The sequence below is a fragment of the Pleurodeles waltl genome, chromosome 12 (assembly GCF_031143425.1).
Source record: "Pleurodeles waltl isolate 20211129_DDA chromosome 12, aPleWal1.hap1.20221129, whole genome shotgun sequence".
NCBI classification, from domain to species: Eukaryota; Metazoa; Chordata; class Amphibia; order Caudata; family Salamandridae; genus Pleurodeles; species Pleurodeles waltl.
This window is the reverse complement of record NC_090451.1, coordinates 516571275-516590814: the sequence shown is the minus strand read 5'-3', so window position 1 is coordinate 516590814 and position 19540 is coordinate 516571275. Positions and strand designations below refer to the sequence as shown.

Genomic DNA, 19540 nt, shown 5'->3' with positions numbered 1-19540 from the left:
AGGGGGAAAGGCATATACTTGCTCCTGACTCGTGGCCTGCAGAAAGGCGCCTGTCACCACTGCTGCTGGGTCCAGTCTCCAACTGAAGCATTTCAGTAGTTGGTTATCTAGTCTAGAGGCAAAATTGTCAGCCAAAAGCAGACCCCAAAGGCAGTAAAGGGAGGCAAATATTTGAGGGTCCACTTGCCAAATAGTTGAATATCTCAGTTTCTGGAGTTCCAGTCTGCCACCAGAGTGGCAGAACCCAGGAGGTATTCCGCCATAACCAAGATTTGATTGGAGAGGAAGTACTGCCAAAAGTCCTGCGCTCATGATGAGAACTTTGAAATGTGTACCACCCAGGCGGTCAGTTTATCAGACCGTTGATGATTATTTCCATGTTAAGAATGCAGCAGTGGCCCTGTTTCAGGTCTAGCATCTGATCGCGAAAGAGCCATTCAGGAGTTCCAGATAATTGATATGCATGCATCACTCTTCCTCTGGACATCTGTAGATGATTCTCTGATCCTGGCACTCCAGCTCAGCTTGCTGGCATCCGATTTACTGATGATGTTGGGTTTGGAACTGAAGAGCGCTCTTCCGTTCCACTCCTCCATATGTAATAACCACCACCTGATTTCCTCTTTGGCCTCCGCTGACAATGGTACTAGTTCTGAATAGGTGAGACCCCTCCTGAGATGGGATGCTTTGAGCTGTCGAAGAGCCCTGTAGTGGAATGGGCCTGGAAATATTACCTGTGTGGAAGAGGATAGAAGCCCTGTTATGCTTGCTATCTAGTTTAGGGAGCACTTCAGTCTGGCCAGACATTTTCTCACTTCCTTTCAGATCTTGGAAGCTTCCGAACGGGAAGGCGGAGAAGAGGTCTTGAGCGAGTCGATCACGAATCCTAGGAATTGGAGTCTGAGAGGGAGAGACCTCTGACTTCCCATAGTTGATTATGAACCCCAGATTCTACATTAGCAAGGTGGCAATCTGCAGATGACTTGTCAGCCTTTCTGGGGATAGAGCCTTCAGAAGTATGTTGTCTAGATAGACGATGACTCACATGCCCTGCATCCTGATAAATTCCATCATTAATTTCATTACTTTTGTAAGGCACAAAGGTTCTGATGACAGGCCGAAGGGCAATGACAAAAACTTGTAGTCTTAGTTGCACCTGAGGAACTGAAAGAAATGATGGTGTGGCTGAAAAATTGCATTAGTTAGGTGAGTATCCTTTAGATCTAGGCGAACTAGCTAGCCTACTGGATGCAATATGTCTAGCAGAAGGTGTTTGCCCTTCATTTTGAAGTGATGATACATCAGCCACTCAAGGGTGAAGGGCAGACTTGACTGTGGCTCCTTTTCCTAATAGGTCTGAGACATCCTGATCTATGAGTTGATCCCATAGAACTCTTTATGGAACTCCCTTAGTGTTTGAAGTACCCTATGCATTGGAGGTTCAAAGGAAATCAGCTGTGAAAGCATATGGCTGCACGCCACCCACTTCCACCTGGTGTGTGGGTCTTTTGCTTACCAGTATAGGTATTGGCGGGAACTCCTTCACTGGAATTGTCCCTGTTGAAGCAACCTCTTTCTGCCCCTCTGGAGGTAAAGAAGGTCCTGAATTTAGACTGTCTTATACAAAATGTGTAGCGCACAAAAACAATAAAGTCAAAAATGTTTACTTTTGAAAGCTGGCTCTGTATATACTATATTAAAATGAGATATAGGCCCTCATTATAACATTGGCGGTAATTACCGCCTACCGCCACGGCAACGGCTGTCAACATACCGCCGCCATGGCTACCAGCCGTTACGCACAATATGACCGCGACAGTATTCCGCCAGAATGCTGGCAGAACACCGCCGATGGTCACGGCGGTTGGCGGTAAGGTGGCGCTGCTGACAGCAGCACCACCACGCCAGCAAAACACCGCCGACCGTATCATGAGCAATGATACGGCCTGGCGGTGTTTTGATGGCGGATGCTGCTGCTGACAGCAGCGCAGCAGACCGTCTCCAGCCGACATGAGAGGGGGTTGGGGGTTGTTGTGTGTGTGTATTTTTTGGAATGCGTGCATGTGGGTGTGAGTCTCATTGAATGCATGTGTGAATGACTGATTGTGAGTGTATGTTCTGTGTTGAGAATGCATGTGTGCGACAAGGTATGTTGGTGTGTGTTGCGGTGTGTGGGTATGTATGTGTGCATATGTGGGTGATGGTGGATATGCATGTGTGCATATGGGTGCACGTGTGGGTGTGCATATGTGCAGGGGGGCAGGAGAGGGAGGGGGAGAGGGGGGGAGACCCTTATCAGTGCCAAGGAAGGGATTCCCTGGCACTGATAGTGCCTACCGCCATGGTTTTTGTGGTGCTAAGTTTGGCACAAAAACCATGGCGGTAGGCCGGGTCGTAATCCAGAGGGTGGGATTATGTCGGCCACCGGGCTGGAGACCGAAGTCTCCAGCCCACGGCCGTTACCATCCTGGCGGTCAGTGTGTTAAAGTGGCAGTCTTTGATGGCGGTTACCGGCAGGGTCAAAATCCCTTTTCTTTTTTTTCGCCGGCCTGTTGGCGGCATTAACGCCGCTTTAGCACCGACCGCCAGGGTCGTAATGAAGGCCATAGCGTGCACAGAGTCCAGGGGTTCCCCAGATGCTTAACAGAGGCTAAAGTAGATAATACTAATGGTCTCTCATGTGGTAGTGTGTTCGAGAAGTTAAGCTTATCAGAGGGTAGTGCAAAGCATTTGTTGTAGACACACAGACAATAAAGGAAGCACACACTCAGTGACTAACTCCAGACCAATGGTGTTTATATAGCAAAAGTATATTTTGTTAATTTATTTCTAGAACCACAAGTTTTAAATTGCAGGTAAGTACATGAATAAATAAGTATTCAACATATGTATCAATACCACTTTCGTTAGAGTTGGCAAGTTATACAGTTTTTAAATAAATGGCAATGATCTGTTTTAAAAGTTGACTGTGCAATTTTCAGAAACAGTTCCTGGGGGGAAGAAAGGTTAGTATGACTTAGAGGTAAGTAGAGGACATACAGCTCCAGTCTCGGGGGAGTGTTAGGATGTCCACAGGTTGGGGTTCAGGTTAACACCCAACACCCACTGCCAGCAGCAAGGGTCCGGTGGGTGCTGAGGTCAAAGATGAGACAAATTTAACATGGGCTCCTGTGGAGACTGGGGACACTTGGAATCAGGCCTGCTTGCAGGTAAGTACCTGCGTCTTCGGAGGGCAGACCTGGAAGAATTTAGAGGAGCATCGGGGGACCACAGGTCAACACCAAACACACACCCTCAGCGGTGCGGGGCAGCCGGGTGCAGGGTACAAGCACAACGTCGGGCTCCCAGTGTTTTCCTATAGGGGGACCCTGGGGCCCACAAAGATGCTGCAGGTGAAGTCCAGGTGGTCGGTGCCGGGAAACCAAAGGCTGAACAAGAATGGGGCTGCCTGCTGGACGTTCCTGCACCGAAAGTCAGGTTCCCCAAGGCCAGGGGGATGCAGATGCAGGGGTACCTTTTGGCGTTGGGAATCTTCATCCGATTCTGTCGCAGTCAGTGTTCCTCCGGATTCAGGCTGCAGGTGTTATTGTGGTGGACTGGAGGAGTCAACCCAGGGTGGGTACTAGTTCAGAATCGCTTGAGAACCAGCTCTAATCAGTTGGGCCACCTGGACTCAGGCGGTGGGCGGCGGGTGCAGAGTGGGAAGGGCTCACGAATCTGGGGAGACTCTGGAGTCCTTAGATGGAGTTTCTTCTTGGACAGGGCCGCTATTCACAGGAGTTCTTGGTCCTCTGTGATGCAGGTAGTCCTCTGAGGCTTTTCAGAGGTCGCTGGACCTGCAGGATGCTACACTTTCTTTTGCAGGGCTTTTGAAGCTGGAGACTAGTTAGAGTGCCCTGGGGCACTGTAACAAGAGGCCTGAGCCTTTGAGGCTCACCGCCAGGTGTTACAGTTCCTGCAGGGGGTAGGTATGAAGCACCTCCATCCAGTGCAGGCTTTGTTTCTAGCCACCCCATGTGGTCAAAAACTTGTCTCCAAATGGCAGGCTGGCACAGACCAATCTGTCCTGCACTAAAGGATTGGGTAAAATACAGAGGGCATCTCTAAGATGCCCTCTGGGTGCATTGTTCAATAAATCAACACTGGCATCAGTGTGGCTTTATTGTGCTGAGAAGCCACACTGCACTTACAATGTCTAAGAATGGACTTAGACACTGTAGGGGCATTTTGCTCATGCAGCTATGCCCTCACCAGTGGTATAGTGCACCCTGCCTTAGGGGTGTAAGGCCTGCTAGAGGGGTGACTTACCTATGCTACATGCAGTGGTTTGTGGGCATGGCGCCCTGAAAGGGGTGCCATGTCGACTTTGTATTTTTCTCCCCACCAGCAAATAGAAGCTGCAGTGGCAGTGTTCATGTGCTTAGTGAGGGGTCCCCTCAGGGTGGCATAATACGTGCTGCAGCCCTTGGAGACCTTCCCTGGCCACAGGGCCCTTGGTACCATGGGTACCTTTTACAAAGGACTTAACTGTGTGCCAGGGCAGGCCAATTGTGGAAACATTGGGACAGTTTTTGGGAAAGAACACTGGTGCAGGTGCCTGGTTAGCAGGATCCCAGCACACTCTGTCAGGTTGGCATTAATATCAGGCAAAAAGCAGTGGGGTAACCAAGCCAACAAGGGCACTATCCTACATTTACTTTCACTTCTTCCTTTTATTTCTAACATTTCATAGTGCACATATTTTCACATATACAGTAAGACCATTGTCCTGAGTATTTCCATGAGATCATGTCAATATAAAGCAAATAACCAACTAAACATCATTGTATTCTGAAATAACAGCTTGATAATTTTTAGCCACCATGTGTTTCACGCCATATTACGCCGCTTCTTCAGGGCTGAAAAGGAACAGCGTAATTGTGAAAAACGTTTTATTTGAAACTTGGGCTTCATAAATGGAAAAACGTAATTGCAAAAAACTTTTTTAGTCAAAGCTGTGGAGACAAACTTAATCAGCTCTTTAATAAAGGGTATCATAAGGACTCTTGCATAGCAACGATACTGCTGGATTTGGGGCAGCAGCACCTCTGCTTTGTAGGCGACTCAGTGACTCCCACACCAATTGGCAGCTGTCGACCCAACCCTTCCGGCTCACTAGCAGCACCTCACCAAATCCCAACCAGTAAATGTGATTTGTGGCAGCCTAGCATGGAACTTTGAAGACCCCTCATGGAAATTCTGGTGGAAACAAGCCCTTACCCTTTTCTCTCCACATACTAGTCTCTTACACACTCATAGGCAAGAAATTAGATGCAAGACAGTTCTCAATAGACTTGAAAGGACTCCAATCTATGATAAAATGCATGAGCTGCAATGGTTAGGATAATGAGGAATAACAAAATCAGGATTGTGAGAATTAGAGCTGTAACCAGGAACAACCTCAACATATTGTCATGACATGAGTATACAATTGCTACCTAAAAGCCTAATCTCTAGCCCCTGAACAAGAGCATTGCGATGTAAGCCAAATCTGTCCATACAGTGTCCATGAGAAGCACACCCCACCCCTGTTAACTTGGTACAAGGTCAAGCCACCAGTCTCCAGATCAGGCTCCGCAGAGACAGAATGGCTGAGGTCGGCCAAAAACCGGCATGCAGCATGGATGGGAATTCTGGCTGGAACCCCCTCTAATGCCCTTTGTCTGACAAGATGTTTTTAAAGGGGACTTGTTTATGTTCATGTACAGAAGCCTCACGTGGGTATGTACCTAAGCGTTGGACTGTTTATGCAGTCTTGGGGCCGGCAATACAAAATATTATTCTGTGTCCCTTGCATTCTGTTCTTGTGATTCCGAGGAAAAGAACATGATGCAGAGTATGTCATCCATAGCACTGATAATGACGCTTTTGCTGAATAGTGGATGATAATGAAATTTAAACAAAACCTCTAAATACATTAGGAAAATAAGATAAATAAAAACAACAAAGCATTTTAACTGACGCTAAAGGCATAGGCCGAAAGCCTAAGCTAAGCTATCACTGTACCTAAGCCACTAACTAATATGGACCTACGACAAGGTGGTATTAGAAAAGGCCCCAAACGCGACAGGCCCAAACTCCATGGAAAATAGGTCCCTTAGTTTGGGGTCAATCTTAATAAGGAGAGACCTGCGCCTCTCCATAAAGAAGAAACGATTACAGCATACAAGCGGTTAAAACATAAGAAAATATTTTACCACAGTTTCATGAGGAGAAAGAGGCCAGGTACTTATCTGCTGCTGGAGTGAGAAGAAAGAGGAGGAACTGGAAAGAGCAATGCTGCTTTATAAGGCTCCAGAAAGTTGATTGGTTGAACTGTATTGTTTGCTTTCCCTCTGCATCTGGGGAAATATAGGCCCTCATTATGACTTCGGCTGTCTTTTTCTCAGATCGCCGAAGTCACGTCCACCACATGACCGCCAGTGTTGACGGTCTTCAGACCGCCATATTATGGCTGCTGGCTACTCTCTGCCACTATTTGTCAGGGAAGCCACCAGCAGCCATTCTGGCGGTCGGTGGTCTAGTGGAGCTTGCTCCGTCGCCACCGCCACATCACCACACCGCCCGCCATATTACTACATTGTAGATGGCATGGCGGTGTTGTGTTGGTGGGGCGCGGCGGCGGAGCAAGCTCCATGAACCCTGTTCCCTCCCGGACAACCAGGTAAAGTGATCGACCGACAGGGGAGGGGAGGGTAGGTAGTGTTGAATGTTGTGTGCGTGAATTGGGGTGTGTGTGTGGATGGATGGGGGTGGGGGGATGTGTGTGTTTGTGTGCGTGTGAGTGCAAGTGTCTATGTGCCTGTGTGACTACGTGTATGCGAGGGGTGGAGGAGTATGCGTGCGTGTATGCGGGAAGTGGGTGTAGTGTCGTGTGCATTTGTGTGTGAATGAGTGAGCATGGATGTGTGGGTGTATGTATGTGCGTATGTGCATGCATGTATGCAAGTGTGGTGCGTGGATGGGGGTAGGGTGTACAGTACGTGGATGTGGGAGGTGGGCGTCGCTGCTTGGGGATTGGGGTCTTCTGATGGAGTCAGGAGCTGGGGGGGTGGTTGGGGAGTCCTGTTATGACAACAGGAATGAGTATTACTGTCCCCAGTATTCTTACCACCAGGGATTTCGTGGCAGTGCTGCCGCCAAGGAATTCCTGGTGGTAAGGTTACTCAAAATACCACGGGCGGTGTTAGGTGGACCGCCGGTCCTACCCCCCCTGGCGGTACAGGTGGTGAACTGGCTGCAATGCAGCCAGTTCACTACCGTTGTCATGATTTGGCGGTCCTGCACCGCCATGCTGTCGGCGGTCTGGCCGCCACCCCTGGCGTGTTAGGGCAGGACCGCCAGGGTCATAATGACTCACATAGTTTGTTGTTTTAACTGAAGTTGCTGGAGAAAATAAACAAAGTAAGTATGCATAATCCTCTCTTCTGGTCTTGACATACAATACCTCAGCACTTGGAATAAGGCCTGAGTGTTGCAGTAACAGACTGTGCTACGTCATTTCAAATCTTCATAATTTTACTAACAAAGAATTGATTAAATTTGTTGTATTACTTTTGTTTGTAAACAAAACCGTTATTGTTTTTTTAAAGCAACAAAGTGCACATTTGGACTCCACAAGTGTGGTAGTGGCACTGATATGACTGAGGAGAACATTCCACCGAAAGGGTCTGAGATGTTTGGAGGATATGTTGCGTGCACAAGGATATCTGGGTACCGTCAGGAGGTTTTGGTTGGGTGAAAGTAGAGAGAATGGTGGGTTGTGGACTGCGAACAGCTTGGAAATATAGAAGGGTGAAGGGTCTTGTATAGCTCTGAACAAGTGTGATTGTAGCTTGTACCTCGACCTGTGTCTGGCTGATAGCGATCCTGCTTTTATATTGTGTAGAGGCCAGGGTGAACGTCTAGGAATGTTTATAGTGTTATACTGTCAAAGTTGATTATTTTATCAAGTGGAAAGTAAACTGTTACAGTTGTTCAGTGGCCTGAAAACAGGGTCACTTAATCAGAGAGTTGACATTCCACATGAGGTTTTGGTGGTTTCCTAAATTTCAGTTGTTCTAATCTTGCAGCTTTGGTGGTGGAGGTGATGAAGGATTCAAGACAAAAGCTGTAGTAACATACACCCGTAGTTTACATGCCAAGGAGGGTGGTGACATGATAACTGAAAGCAAAACAATGGGAGATTTCTGGGAGCAGAGACCCTAGAAAAATAAATCATTTCTGTGTTTGAAGAATTAAATATGAGGAAACAGCAAGTCATCAGCTGTCGGAAGACAGTGAGGTAGCCAGAGGTCTTTGTTTAGTGGATGAGTCTTAAAGATGGAAAGTTAAAATATGTCACCATCAAGGTAATAATTTACCCCGAATGATAAGATAATACCTCTGAGAGAAGCAGTATATAGGGAAACTAGGAAAGGGACTAGGATTGAGCTTTTGGGGAGCACCTTAGGAGGCTGACAGATATAATACAGAGCTCTTGGAGACAAGGAAGGAGTGATAGAAAGTTACAATGTGAATAATTTGAGTGCCCTGATCATAGTGCCTAGAAATGCAAGTGTGCTAGCATGGTATGTTGGTTTATTCTGTTGAGTGCTGCGGTTCAGTCATGGAGGATTGTAGCAGAGGAAAAGTGGTTATGGTAGACTAAAAGCTGGTTAAGAGATTAAGCCACAATGACATTCTAATCTATCATGTTTAGAAAATGTGCACAGAAATAGCAGTGTCATATTAACCATTGTTTAAATCCATCAGTATTGGGAACACAGGAGTTTCACCACCAAGCACAAACTAATCTCTGACTGTTCTGGCATAAGATCACCATATAGATATAGATTTGTTTGCAAGGCACATCTTATGTTACTAAACTCAACAAATTAACAAGCTACCTCATGTTTAGGTGATGCATCCCATAAAAGAGAGTTAGAAAGAACCACCTAAGATAATAGTGAAAAAACAGAAGCATGATTCAGCTGTAGCCGCTTTTGGTTTAAAACCCTTGTTCAAAGAGGGTCAGCTTTTACCCTTTTTATTGGGAAAAGTGGTAGGACTTTCTGTAAATTGTTATGCAACAAAAATGTCTTCACTCTAGAATTAAACTATCTGCACCTCTCTTCCATGAAATTCCTGTAAAAGTATGTACTCTAGATATTACAAATAACCTTATCAAACAGCAATTCCATGAATAACTGTGATATCACTGACCCCATTGCACAAAGCTAACTGGTTCCGGATGAGCCGCACTGTATTACTAACACACTGTACTCAAATAACCCACTCCTTATGACAATTTCACAAAACCTGAATGAACCGCACTATACACCAAACTCACTCACGAGAAACAATCCTACCCCACACTGTGATATTTTCCCTGTGAACATTTCCCCCACTAGCTACAACAGTGCCACACACCCGTCCACAACACATACTCGTACACATACCAGTATGCCTACAACACCCAAACTCAACCCCAAACTTTACCACCCACCCTATCCTCAACACTTCAAACCCTCCACTACAACTAATAACAGAGACCTACACTTATAGCGCATTGATGACCCCTCCTGAAATGACGCAACAAAGCATGAGCCACCTGAACTCTACATGATACCCCTCCCTACACAATGAAGTCTTCACCCAGTTAAAGGAACCCCACCTTGCACAATGGTCTCGAGTCTCAAACCCATCACACTCACAACAAACATGAAGAAAAGGTAGCGGGCTCTATCTGCAAGGATACTGAGGGCCACTACTTCCAGGTGCAGCTCACTTCACACCCAGTGTAATCATTCCCCTGCCAGCACACATTTTCCCATGCTGCAATGACTTTTACATATTCATCCCAACATAAGACTAGTACCTCATCCAATCCAAACTCATATGACCCCAATTAGACTTATGACTACCACAAAATATTCTTACCACCACCATTATGTGCCACTTAATCTCTACATTAGGTTCGGAGAGCAACACTATCACAGCACCTCTCACCGCTGGGGTAACTACACCCTAGCAAGAATCGAAAGGAAGACTGTACACATAGCAAAGGAAATAAAGGCTTTGGCAAGCATCTTAGCCTCAAACACTAACCCGACCTCCACCATACTGTCAGTTGACAAGCTTAACTCACACCAAGTAGCCATAAAGCCTAAATCTCTGGACCAAACTCTTAACAAGCAAATATGCCCCAGGGCAGCCATCCCTCTACCGGAAAACATACAAATACCACAACGAACCACAAACAGGTTAAAGAGAAAGAGACACAAAAGGATGATGGACGGAGTACTGAACAATGCAAACTCTCACCCCAGTCACAGATCTAGGTTTAATCCATCGTTCTTTTGCTCACCATGCCACCCAGTTTGGACCCAGCCATGTGCAAATCAGTCTTGACCCTGTTCCTCATGGAAACAGTCCAGCCCGAACTGCCAAGCCAGGTTCTCCTTGGACTGGAAACAAGCATTCTGAGACCGGTTTCAGGGTTTCACCCTTCATCAGCCAGGCTAGCTTGAATCCAGTGGCACAGTGAGCAAGGGACCTCGTCTGGGCATACCCTTCCCACTTGAATGTTAATATATCAGTAACTGCCACATCACAGATGGTACATAATATCAAAGCACTTTAAGCATTACCACATCATCTCTAAATAGGGTGAACCTGTCTAGGAGCATGGAGATGTGTGACTGCAGAAGGTGCACTGTACAGTAAAGCACATGTCAAGCCATGTGTTTGGAATTCTTGGAGGAAACATATTATATCTCCTCCTGCTGCAGTCTGATTGGCGGCTGGTGTACAACTGCTGATGTTTGTCTTTAGTAGAAAGGGACAGGTCTTAAGTGTTAATCTCATGAAACACATTCCAACTTGTTTACAAAGCATCAAGATCCTTCGGCAGTAATACTATAGCTTTCAGATCTGGTGTAAAGGAACTGTCTGTACCTCCCTTAAAACAGTCAGTGAACCGAAATCCCCTAAAGATTAAGGCCAAAACAACTTCTGGGAAGTGCATAGGTGGGGGCCTCAACGAAAAGGGAGTCCACTTTGTCCTTGCAAAGTATTTTTTTAAAACAATGATTCCTAAGGTTTCCAGTGAGTTGTAATACAACTTGATGCATCTAGTTCAGTAAGTGTATTGTGGTAGAGCTCACCCTACCGGTGTCTTTCCAAGGGCATTCATGCAAAAACCTAACTCTGTCCAGTACGTACTCTCTTCCTTTTCCATCCTTTCATCTGCTGGGTAATGGGAAAAGGGAAGCAAAGAACTGGGAAAGGACGAGAAACAGCCAGAATGGGAACTGCGTTCACACACTGTGCTGCAAAATACAGCATAAAAAGAGACTGGATATTGGAGGGTCAGTGAAAGACTGCGGAAATGTGGGTGTTTCACAACATCTCTGATTACTTTCTTTGGTTTGTTTCACAGGAGATGAAGGTGGAGCCCAGTCCAGAAACTCCAGGTTAGTGCTATGGCCAGGGTCTAATGTATTAGGAGTTGGGGAATAATCGATGGAGTCAAAAGCAGCAGAGGGGTCAAGCAGTGTGAGTAAGCAGAGTGTATATATGGTGTTCCGATGTGGGATGAGTAAAAAGCCAATGTACAGAGGCAAAAGGAGTGAGTGTGAACCCAGAAAAGGTGATCTTATGATGGACCATCTGTGAAAAGAGCAGACATTAACTATCAGGAAAGGTTCCAACGAAGGTACTGTAATGTGAATGGGCTATGCTGCGTGACTGAATATGTTGTGAGTTGAGAGAAGAAAAGTGTGATGTCAGGGGCAGGCTTTACTTAGGAAGGGATCAGATTGAGACGAGGTGAAGATAGCCTGGGTACAAAATAGCCAAATGTGGAGATGAGATAGGCTGAAGAAGGCCAAAATGAATTCAGAGAGATTCTGAAGGAACAAAGACAAAGAGAATCAGTGCCAGAGGAGGCCGATGTTAGTGATAAATATTTAGAGACTGAAAATTACTATCAGGATGTGGGCCTTCTTGGAAGAGGCAATGGGGAGGTAATGAGGTTTTGAAAGTGGAACTTTTACGATTCGTGAAGTAATGACTGCAAAAAGTATCTGAGTCTGAGGGGTTCTGTGAGAATTGTGAGAAGTACAAAGAGTGGTAGTGAGCAAGGCTGGCAGTGGCATAACAAAACGTGAGGGGGCCACCGTGCAAATTACATGGTGGGGCCGCCTCCCCAGCCACAACCTAACACTTTTGCTTAGGGGGGGGCTTGAGCTCGGGGTCGCCCCCCTCTCGCACCGTGAGGGCTGCAGGGGTTTATGTTACACCCTTGTGGGCTGGGGAGGATTAGTGAGACAGAGAAATGGCAGACAGGAAAAGAGGAATCAAGGCAGTGTATGTTGGTTGTGGTCCTGTGAACTGATAGGATGCCAAAAAGTGTCAAGGGATGTAAGAGGTGGACATGGTGGTTGATGAGGAAGAGGGTGGCCAGGAGTGATAAAGGTAGCAACACTTGTATTGGAGGAAGTGTATGGAAGTGTGAAAAATGGAGCAATGCAGGAGATACTTTGGAATTTCTTAGGAATCTTCCATCACTAGGGCAACAAGTTAGGCTTTCACTAGAAATAATGCTCCTGGTATTCTTACCCTCAGCATAACATTACCGGACTCTAACCCCGTGTACAGACAGTGCTTCCTTTATGCCCTTATACAGATGGCCCTTGATATTATGTTAATTTAAAAGTAGGCACTTGGGTAATTTTTTGTCAAGGTAGTGCTTGAATCTGGCATTGAACCATCTTTCGACCTTGATAAAATAGTAAGAATCGGACTCTGATCAATTCCTTGTTGTTATGGGTGGTTATTTCAACTGCCAGTGTGAAATACGTTCTTCTTAATGCCAATCCCAGTGCCAGCTATTTATGTTACTAACATTCACTTCTGAATTCCTACTTCAGAGAAGTTTGTGAGTGTCTACAGAGAAGCCACAGTTTGCTTGAGCTTGAAGTATGAATTATACCCCATTCTTGGGCTGCTGGTTCATGCTGTTGGGGATAAGAGGATGCCCAGTGTGCTTTTTAATATGTCATTATCTGCCTTCTATCCAGCTCTTCGCAAAAGCGATAAATCCATCCTCAAATGTATCTAAGCACCTAGAAGCAATTCAGCTTGATTTATGCTCTGCATATGTATGGGTGCGTGTATTGTATAGAGGACAAACCTAGCTACAAAATAAGGAAGCCATTGTAGGAGGCTGGCCTGGTTTGTAGTGGGTACCACAGGTACTTACACCTTATACCAGGTCCATGTATCCCTTATTAGTGAAATGTAGTCAGTGTCCAGACGCCAGGCTGTCTAGAGGAAGCTGTAGGCAGAACAGATAAGGCTGAACTAGGAGACATGCAAAGTTCTTGCAATACCACTGTAGTCACACAGTACTTTCACTCATGAAAGACAATACTCAGTGTTACCAAAAATAAAGCTACTTTATTTTAGTGACACAAGGCCAGAAATACTTTGGATACTATACTCCCTTAGGAGGTAAGTAAATTACACAATATATACACTAATATTCAAAAACAGGTAAGTAAACAGTCAGAAAATAGTGCAAGTAGTGAAAATCACAATAGGTTGCAATGGGCATAGGGGGAATACAAACCATATACTAAAATAGTGAAATGCAAAAGTCGGTTTCCCACCTAGGCAAGTGCAGTGTGTGGAGGGGTGCTGGGAGTGTAAGAAAACACCAAAGGTAAGTAAAATATCCCATCCCGGAGCCCATGAAAGCAGGAGTAAAACACTGCAAGTTTCCTAAAACTTACTAGAAGTTGTGATAGAAGACAATGCAAGAACCAGAAGAGACTGCAAGACACCAACAACAGATTCCTGGACCTGAAGACCTGTGGAAGAAGGAGACCAAGTCCAAGAACTATTGAAGAGTCCAGGGAGAGCAGGAGCCCCTGCTAACCGAGATGAAGGTGCAAAAGAAGAACCACCAGTGAGAAGACAAGGTCAGTATTGCACCAAATAAGATAGATGCAGGGTCCTGGTTGGTGCAGATGTCCCACACCAGAGGGATTAATGCAGTCTGTTTTTCATCACTGTATTTTGCAAACGAACCTTGGTAAATGTAAAGCTTGCGGTTCGCTGAAAATGGCACTGCCCCGGCCCAGGAAGGACCAGGTTGACTCTACCCAGGAGGGGGGAAACAGAGGGGGGCTCTCAGCAACTCAGAGAGCCCTCAGAAGGCCAGACAGCTTGCACACGAGTCCCACGGCACGGGGACAAAGAAGGTGCAAATGGAGGCCCACGCAGCACGACACAAAGGACTCTCACGCCGCCGGGGAAACACCTAGGAGCTGTACGTCGCAGGATGGAGTACTGGGGGCCTAAGCTGTGCTGTGCACAAAAAACTTCTTGGAAGTTTGCACACAAGCCTTAGCAACTGCAAGTCATGCGGTGTACGGGGGTACTGTCTAGCGTGGGGAGGCAAGCTCTTTCCTCCACCAAATTTGGACAGCTGGACGTCGGAGTCACTTTAGTCCACCACCTGTGTCACTGGATCCACGTCTGTCGTCTGGAGAGGGGACCCAAGCCACCGGTCATCAGTATTGCAAGAGCTTTGCATTTCTCCTAGTTCAGCCTTGGCTGCTCTGCCTACAGCTACCTCTAGACAGCCTGGCTTCTAGACACTGACTAAACTTCACTAACAAGGGATAACTGGACCTGGTATAAGGTTTAAGTACCTATGGAACCCACTACAAAACAGGCAGCCTCCTACATTGGTGGCAGCAGTGGGATACGTGCTTGCAATTGCCTTATCACTCTATCACCAGTGCGTTCCACAGGAAAGTGTACTCTGTACTTGGAGCTATACAAAAAGTGTACCTAGTATTTTCACTTGCATTCTAAAATTCTAAAAGTTAGATAAAGTAGGTCTGAACCTAAACTTTAAAAGTTTGAGGGGGCTTTGCTTAGAGAGAAGCCTAGGGATTGGGAAGAACCCCAATAAGGATCTTCTTTTAAATCTCCTTCTCCAGGATGACCAGGGTCAGTCTGGTAACCAGGTAGGGGGGAGGTAGGGGGATTCTAGTCCGTTAGCATCAGGAGATGAGGCTGAGGACTCAGGAGAGGATCCTTCCCACAATCTTTCCACTAACCGACCATCTAGTGTAGCTGGTAGTGGGAGTGGGGTCACACACAGGTAGAGCTTCCTTCACACCTAGAGGCCAGGTCACTAGGGTTACACAAGTTAGGGAAAGATCCACTTCTGCTCATTCCATATTACCTCAGTTTCTGAAGGGTCTTACACATCCAATCCTGAGGATAACTCCCTGGATAGGGAACTCAGAAAGCTGAGATTGTGAGACGCTAGACTGAGGCTGAAACAGCAACAACTGGCCCTAGATAGGGAAGCCTTAGTTGTGGAAAGGGAAATACAGGGGTTGAGGTTAATTCCCCATGGTGGCAGCAGCAATAATAGTTTCAAAGGTTATGAGGTCAGGGAGGACAACATTAACTCCAGAAAATTGCACAAGATTGTTCCCCCTTACAAGGAGGGGGAATGATATCCAAAACTGGTTTGCTGCACTTGAGAGGGCCTGTAAAGTTCTGAGGGTCCCTCATGGCCAGTGGGCTGCTATTCTTTGGTTGTCCTTCTCTGGTAAAGAGAGAAACAGACTCCTCACTGTTAGGGAGGAGGACTCAGACAGTTACAACGTTCTTAAAAATGCACTCATTGATGGTTTTGGGCTCACCACAGAGCAATACAGAATTAAGTTCAGGGAAACCAAGAAAAAATCTTCACAAGATTGGGTTGACTTTGTGGACTGTTCTGTCAAAGCTTTAGAAGGTTGGTTACATGGCAGCAAAGTGTCTGATTACCAGGGTCTATATAATCTGATTTTGAGGGAGCCTATATTGAATAATTGTGTGTCTGATTTGTTACATCAGTATCTTATGGACTCAGATCTTACCTCTCTCCAAGAATTGGGAAAGAAGGGAGACAAATGGGTCAGAACAAGGGTGAGCAGAAAAGCTCATACAGGGTGTGACAAAGAAAAGAAGAAAGATGGCTAAAAATCTCAGGACAAGCATGGGGACAAAGATAAATATGAAGATTCCTCTTCAGGTCCACAACACTCTTCTGAGGGTGGGGATAAAAACACATCTTCTTCCTCGTTTTGCACACACCAAAAAGCCTTGGTGTTATGTGTGCAAAAATAAAGGCCATGGGCCAGGGGATAAGTCCTGTTCAGGTAAAGCCCCTGAGCCTACCACCAGTAATACATCCACTTCAACTTCTAGTGCCCCTAGTAGGAGTAGTAATAGTAGTGGGACTTCTGGCAATAGTCAAACAAAAGTTGTAGTTGGGTTCATCTTTGGGTCCATTATAGAAACTGGGGTAGGTGTAGAAACCCACAAGACAGTTTCTGTCACACCTGGTGGCATTGGCCTTGCCACCTTAGCTGCTTGTCCCCTTAACATGGACAAGCACAAGCACTCAATTCAAATAAATGGTGTTGAGTCCCAGGCCTACAGGGACACAAGTGCCAGTATCACATTGATGGCTGAAAACCTAGTGTCTCCTGCACAACACCTCCTTGGACCGAATTACAAGGTTACTGATGTCAACAACTTCAATCAGTTTCTCCCCTTAGCTGTAGTGCAACTTAGTTGGGATGGAGTTACTGGTCCAAAGCAGGTGGTGGAGTCACGTAGCTTGCCTGTAAATTGTCTCTTAGGTAATGACCTAGAGGCCTCAGGTTGGGCTAAGGTAGAGTTTAGGACCCATGCATCCATGCTTGGCATCTCTGAGGAATTGCTTCCTCTCATTTCAAGTGAAATGAAAAGCAAAGAAGAGAAAGAGCCTTGAAGCCTCAGGATCCTCCTCGCCCCACAGGTAAAAAGGGTATCAAAGTATCCTTTCCCCACCCTGCCACTAAGGATACCATTCCTGTGGTAGGAGAGACCTCTCCTGTGGTGGAACCTGTACCAAGGGAGCCCACAGCTGCCTCAGTTAAACTCCCAGAGATAGAAGTCCCTCTCTGTTGAACCACTAAACCAGATTAGCAGAACTGAAGTGTTTTAGTAAATTTGGAGCAACCCTCCAACCCTCCCAGAGAAACGTTAGGACAGCAGCCCTGCACTACCCCTAAAAACATAGGACAGCAGCCCTGTCTTTACGTGGAGCCTTTAGCCTCTTTCTAGCATATTTACCCACATTTTTGGCCTGTTTGTCAGCGTGTTTTGACTGTGTCACTGGGATCCTGCTAGTCAGGACCCCAGCGCTTATGGTTTGTGGCCTACTTGTCAGTCTGTTTCACTGTTTTTGTAAGTGTGCTTAACTGTGTCACTGGAGTACTGCTGACGAGAACTCCAGTGATTATGCTCTCTCTGGTTCCGGGTATATGGTACCTAGGTACAGAGGGCACTGGGGTTCCAGGAGATCCTTATAGGCTGCAGCATTTCTTTTGCCATCCGTAAGGAACTCATACAAACACTTCTTCAGGACTGCCATTACAGCCTGAGTGAAATAGTGTAAGCACTATTTCACAGCCATTTTCACTGCACCAGGTCACTTATAAGTCACCTATATTTCTAACCATCAGACCCTGAAGGCTAGGTGCATAGTACCTGTGTGTGAGGGCACCCCTGCACTAGCAGAGGTGTCCCACGTCATCCAGGCCCATTTTCCCGGAGTTTGTGAGTGCGGGGATGCTATTATAAGTGTGCACTATATATAAGTCAATACCTATATATAGCTTCACAGTGGTAACTCCGGATATGGCATGTAGGGTGTCTAACAACTGGGAATTGTACCCCAATACGGATTCCAGTATTGGGTGCACAATCCCATGCACTCTGGGGGCTCCACTGTGCCCCCCCAGTACTGCCATACTAGCCTTCTGAGGTTTTCACAGCAGCTCCAGCTGCTGCCACATCACAGACAGGCTCCTGCCTTCCTGGGGCTTGAGCAGCACAATCCCAGGAAGGCAGAACAATGCATTTCCTTTAGGAAAGGGGTGTTACACCCTCTCCCTTTGGAAATAGGTGTTACAGGCATGTGAGGGGTATCCTCCCAGAACCTCTGGAATTGCTTTGAAGGGCACAGTGGTGCCCTCCTTGCATAATCCAGTCTACACCATTTCAGGGACCTCAGTCCCTGCTCTGGCGCGAAACTGGATAAAGGAAAGGAGAGTGACCACTCCCCTGTCCATCACCATCCCAGGGGTGGTGCTCAGAGCTCCTCCAGAGTGTCCCTTGGTTCTGCCATCTTGTTTTCAGGATGGTCAGGGAACTCTGGGAGCATCTGAGTGACCAGTGCCAGCAGGTGACATCAGAGACCCCTCCTGATAGTTACGTGGTTAGGTGACTAATCCCCCTCTCAGGGCTATTTAGGGTCTCTCCTCTGGGTGTTTCTTAAGATTCGGATTGCAAGACTCCAGCAGGAATCCTTTGCATCCTTTACTTCATCTTCTACTGACGGATTGACCGCTTCCTCCAGGAACTCTACAAAACTGCAAAAAAGAAGCAAAGATGACTTCCGCGACCTTTTAACTTCAGCTCCTGCCAGCAACTGCAACAGTTTCCAGGTTGTGCACGCTCCGAGGACTGCCTGTCTTCATCCTGCACGAGAAAAACCGAATAATTCTCCTGTGGAGTAACAGAGTCACTTCCCTGCTTCAGCAGGCACCTCTCTGCTGCGACGGGCGTGTATCCAGTGACACCGGAGCTGGACTAAAGTGACTCCGACAGTCCCAACGTCCAGCTGTCCAAATTTGGTGGAGGTAAGAGCTTGCCTCCCCATGAAAGACAGTACCCCGTGGACCGCGTGACTTGCAGTTGCTAAGGCTTGTGTGCGACCTTCCAGAAGTTCTTTGTACACAGCACAGCTTAGGCCCCCAGCACTCCACGCTGTGACGCACAGCTCACACATAGGTACTATGCACCTAGCCTTCAGGGCCCAAAGGTTAGACATATAGGTGACTTATAAATGACCTGGTGCAGTAAAAATGGTTGTGAAATAGTGCTTACACTATTTTACTCAGGCTGCAATGGCAGTCCTGAAGAAGTGTTTGCATGAGTTCCTTATGGGTGGCAAAAGAAATGCTGCAGCCCATAAGGATCCCCTGGAGCCCCAATGCCCTGGGTACCTAGCTACCATATACTAGGGACTTATAAGAGGGGTCCAGTATGCCAATTTGGAGTGAAATACTGGGTTACCAGTATGTAAGGACACATTTGAAACCAGAGAGAGCATAAGAACTGGAGGCCTGGTTAGCAGGACTCCAGTGACACAGTTAAGCACACTGACAAGAACAGTGAAACAGACTGACAAGTAGGCCACAAACCTTAAGCACTGGGGCCCTGAATAGCAGGATCCCAGTGACACAGTCAAAGCACACTGACAAACAGGCCAGAAATGGGGGTAACCATGCTAGAAAGATGCTACTTTCTCACAGCCATTAATGAAATTCTGAAAGGGAGCTGTTGCAGAGATTGTGATAAACGGGTGGGTTTACAGGTATTAGAAGAAGAAATT

At 46.6% G+C, this 19540-nt stretch overlaps 1 protein-coding gene across 1 annotated transcript in view; it reads left to right on the top strand.

The window, feature by feature from the left end:
* The window catches only part of CNGB1 (cyclic nucleotide gated channel subunit beta 1), a 1925718-nt gene that overhangs the window by 179953 nt on the left and 1726225 nt on the right, over positions 1–19540 (top strand). The window contains exon 11 of the mRNA XM_069217388.1: positions 11462–11495. Coding sequence (XP_069073489.1) covers positions 11462–11495 — 34 coding nt within the window. The remainder of the gene's footprint in view (positions 1–11461; positions 11496–19540) is intronic.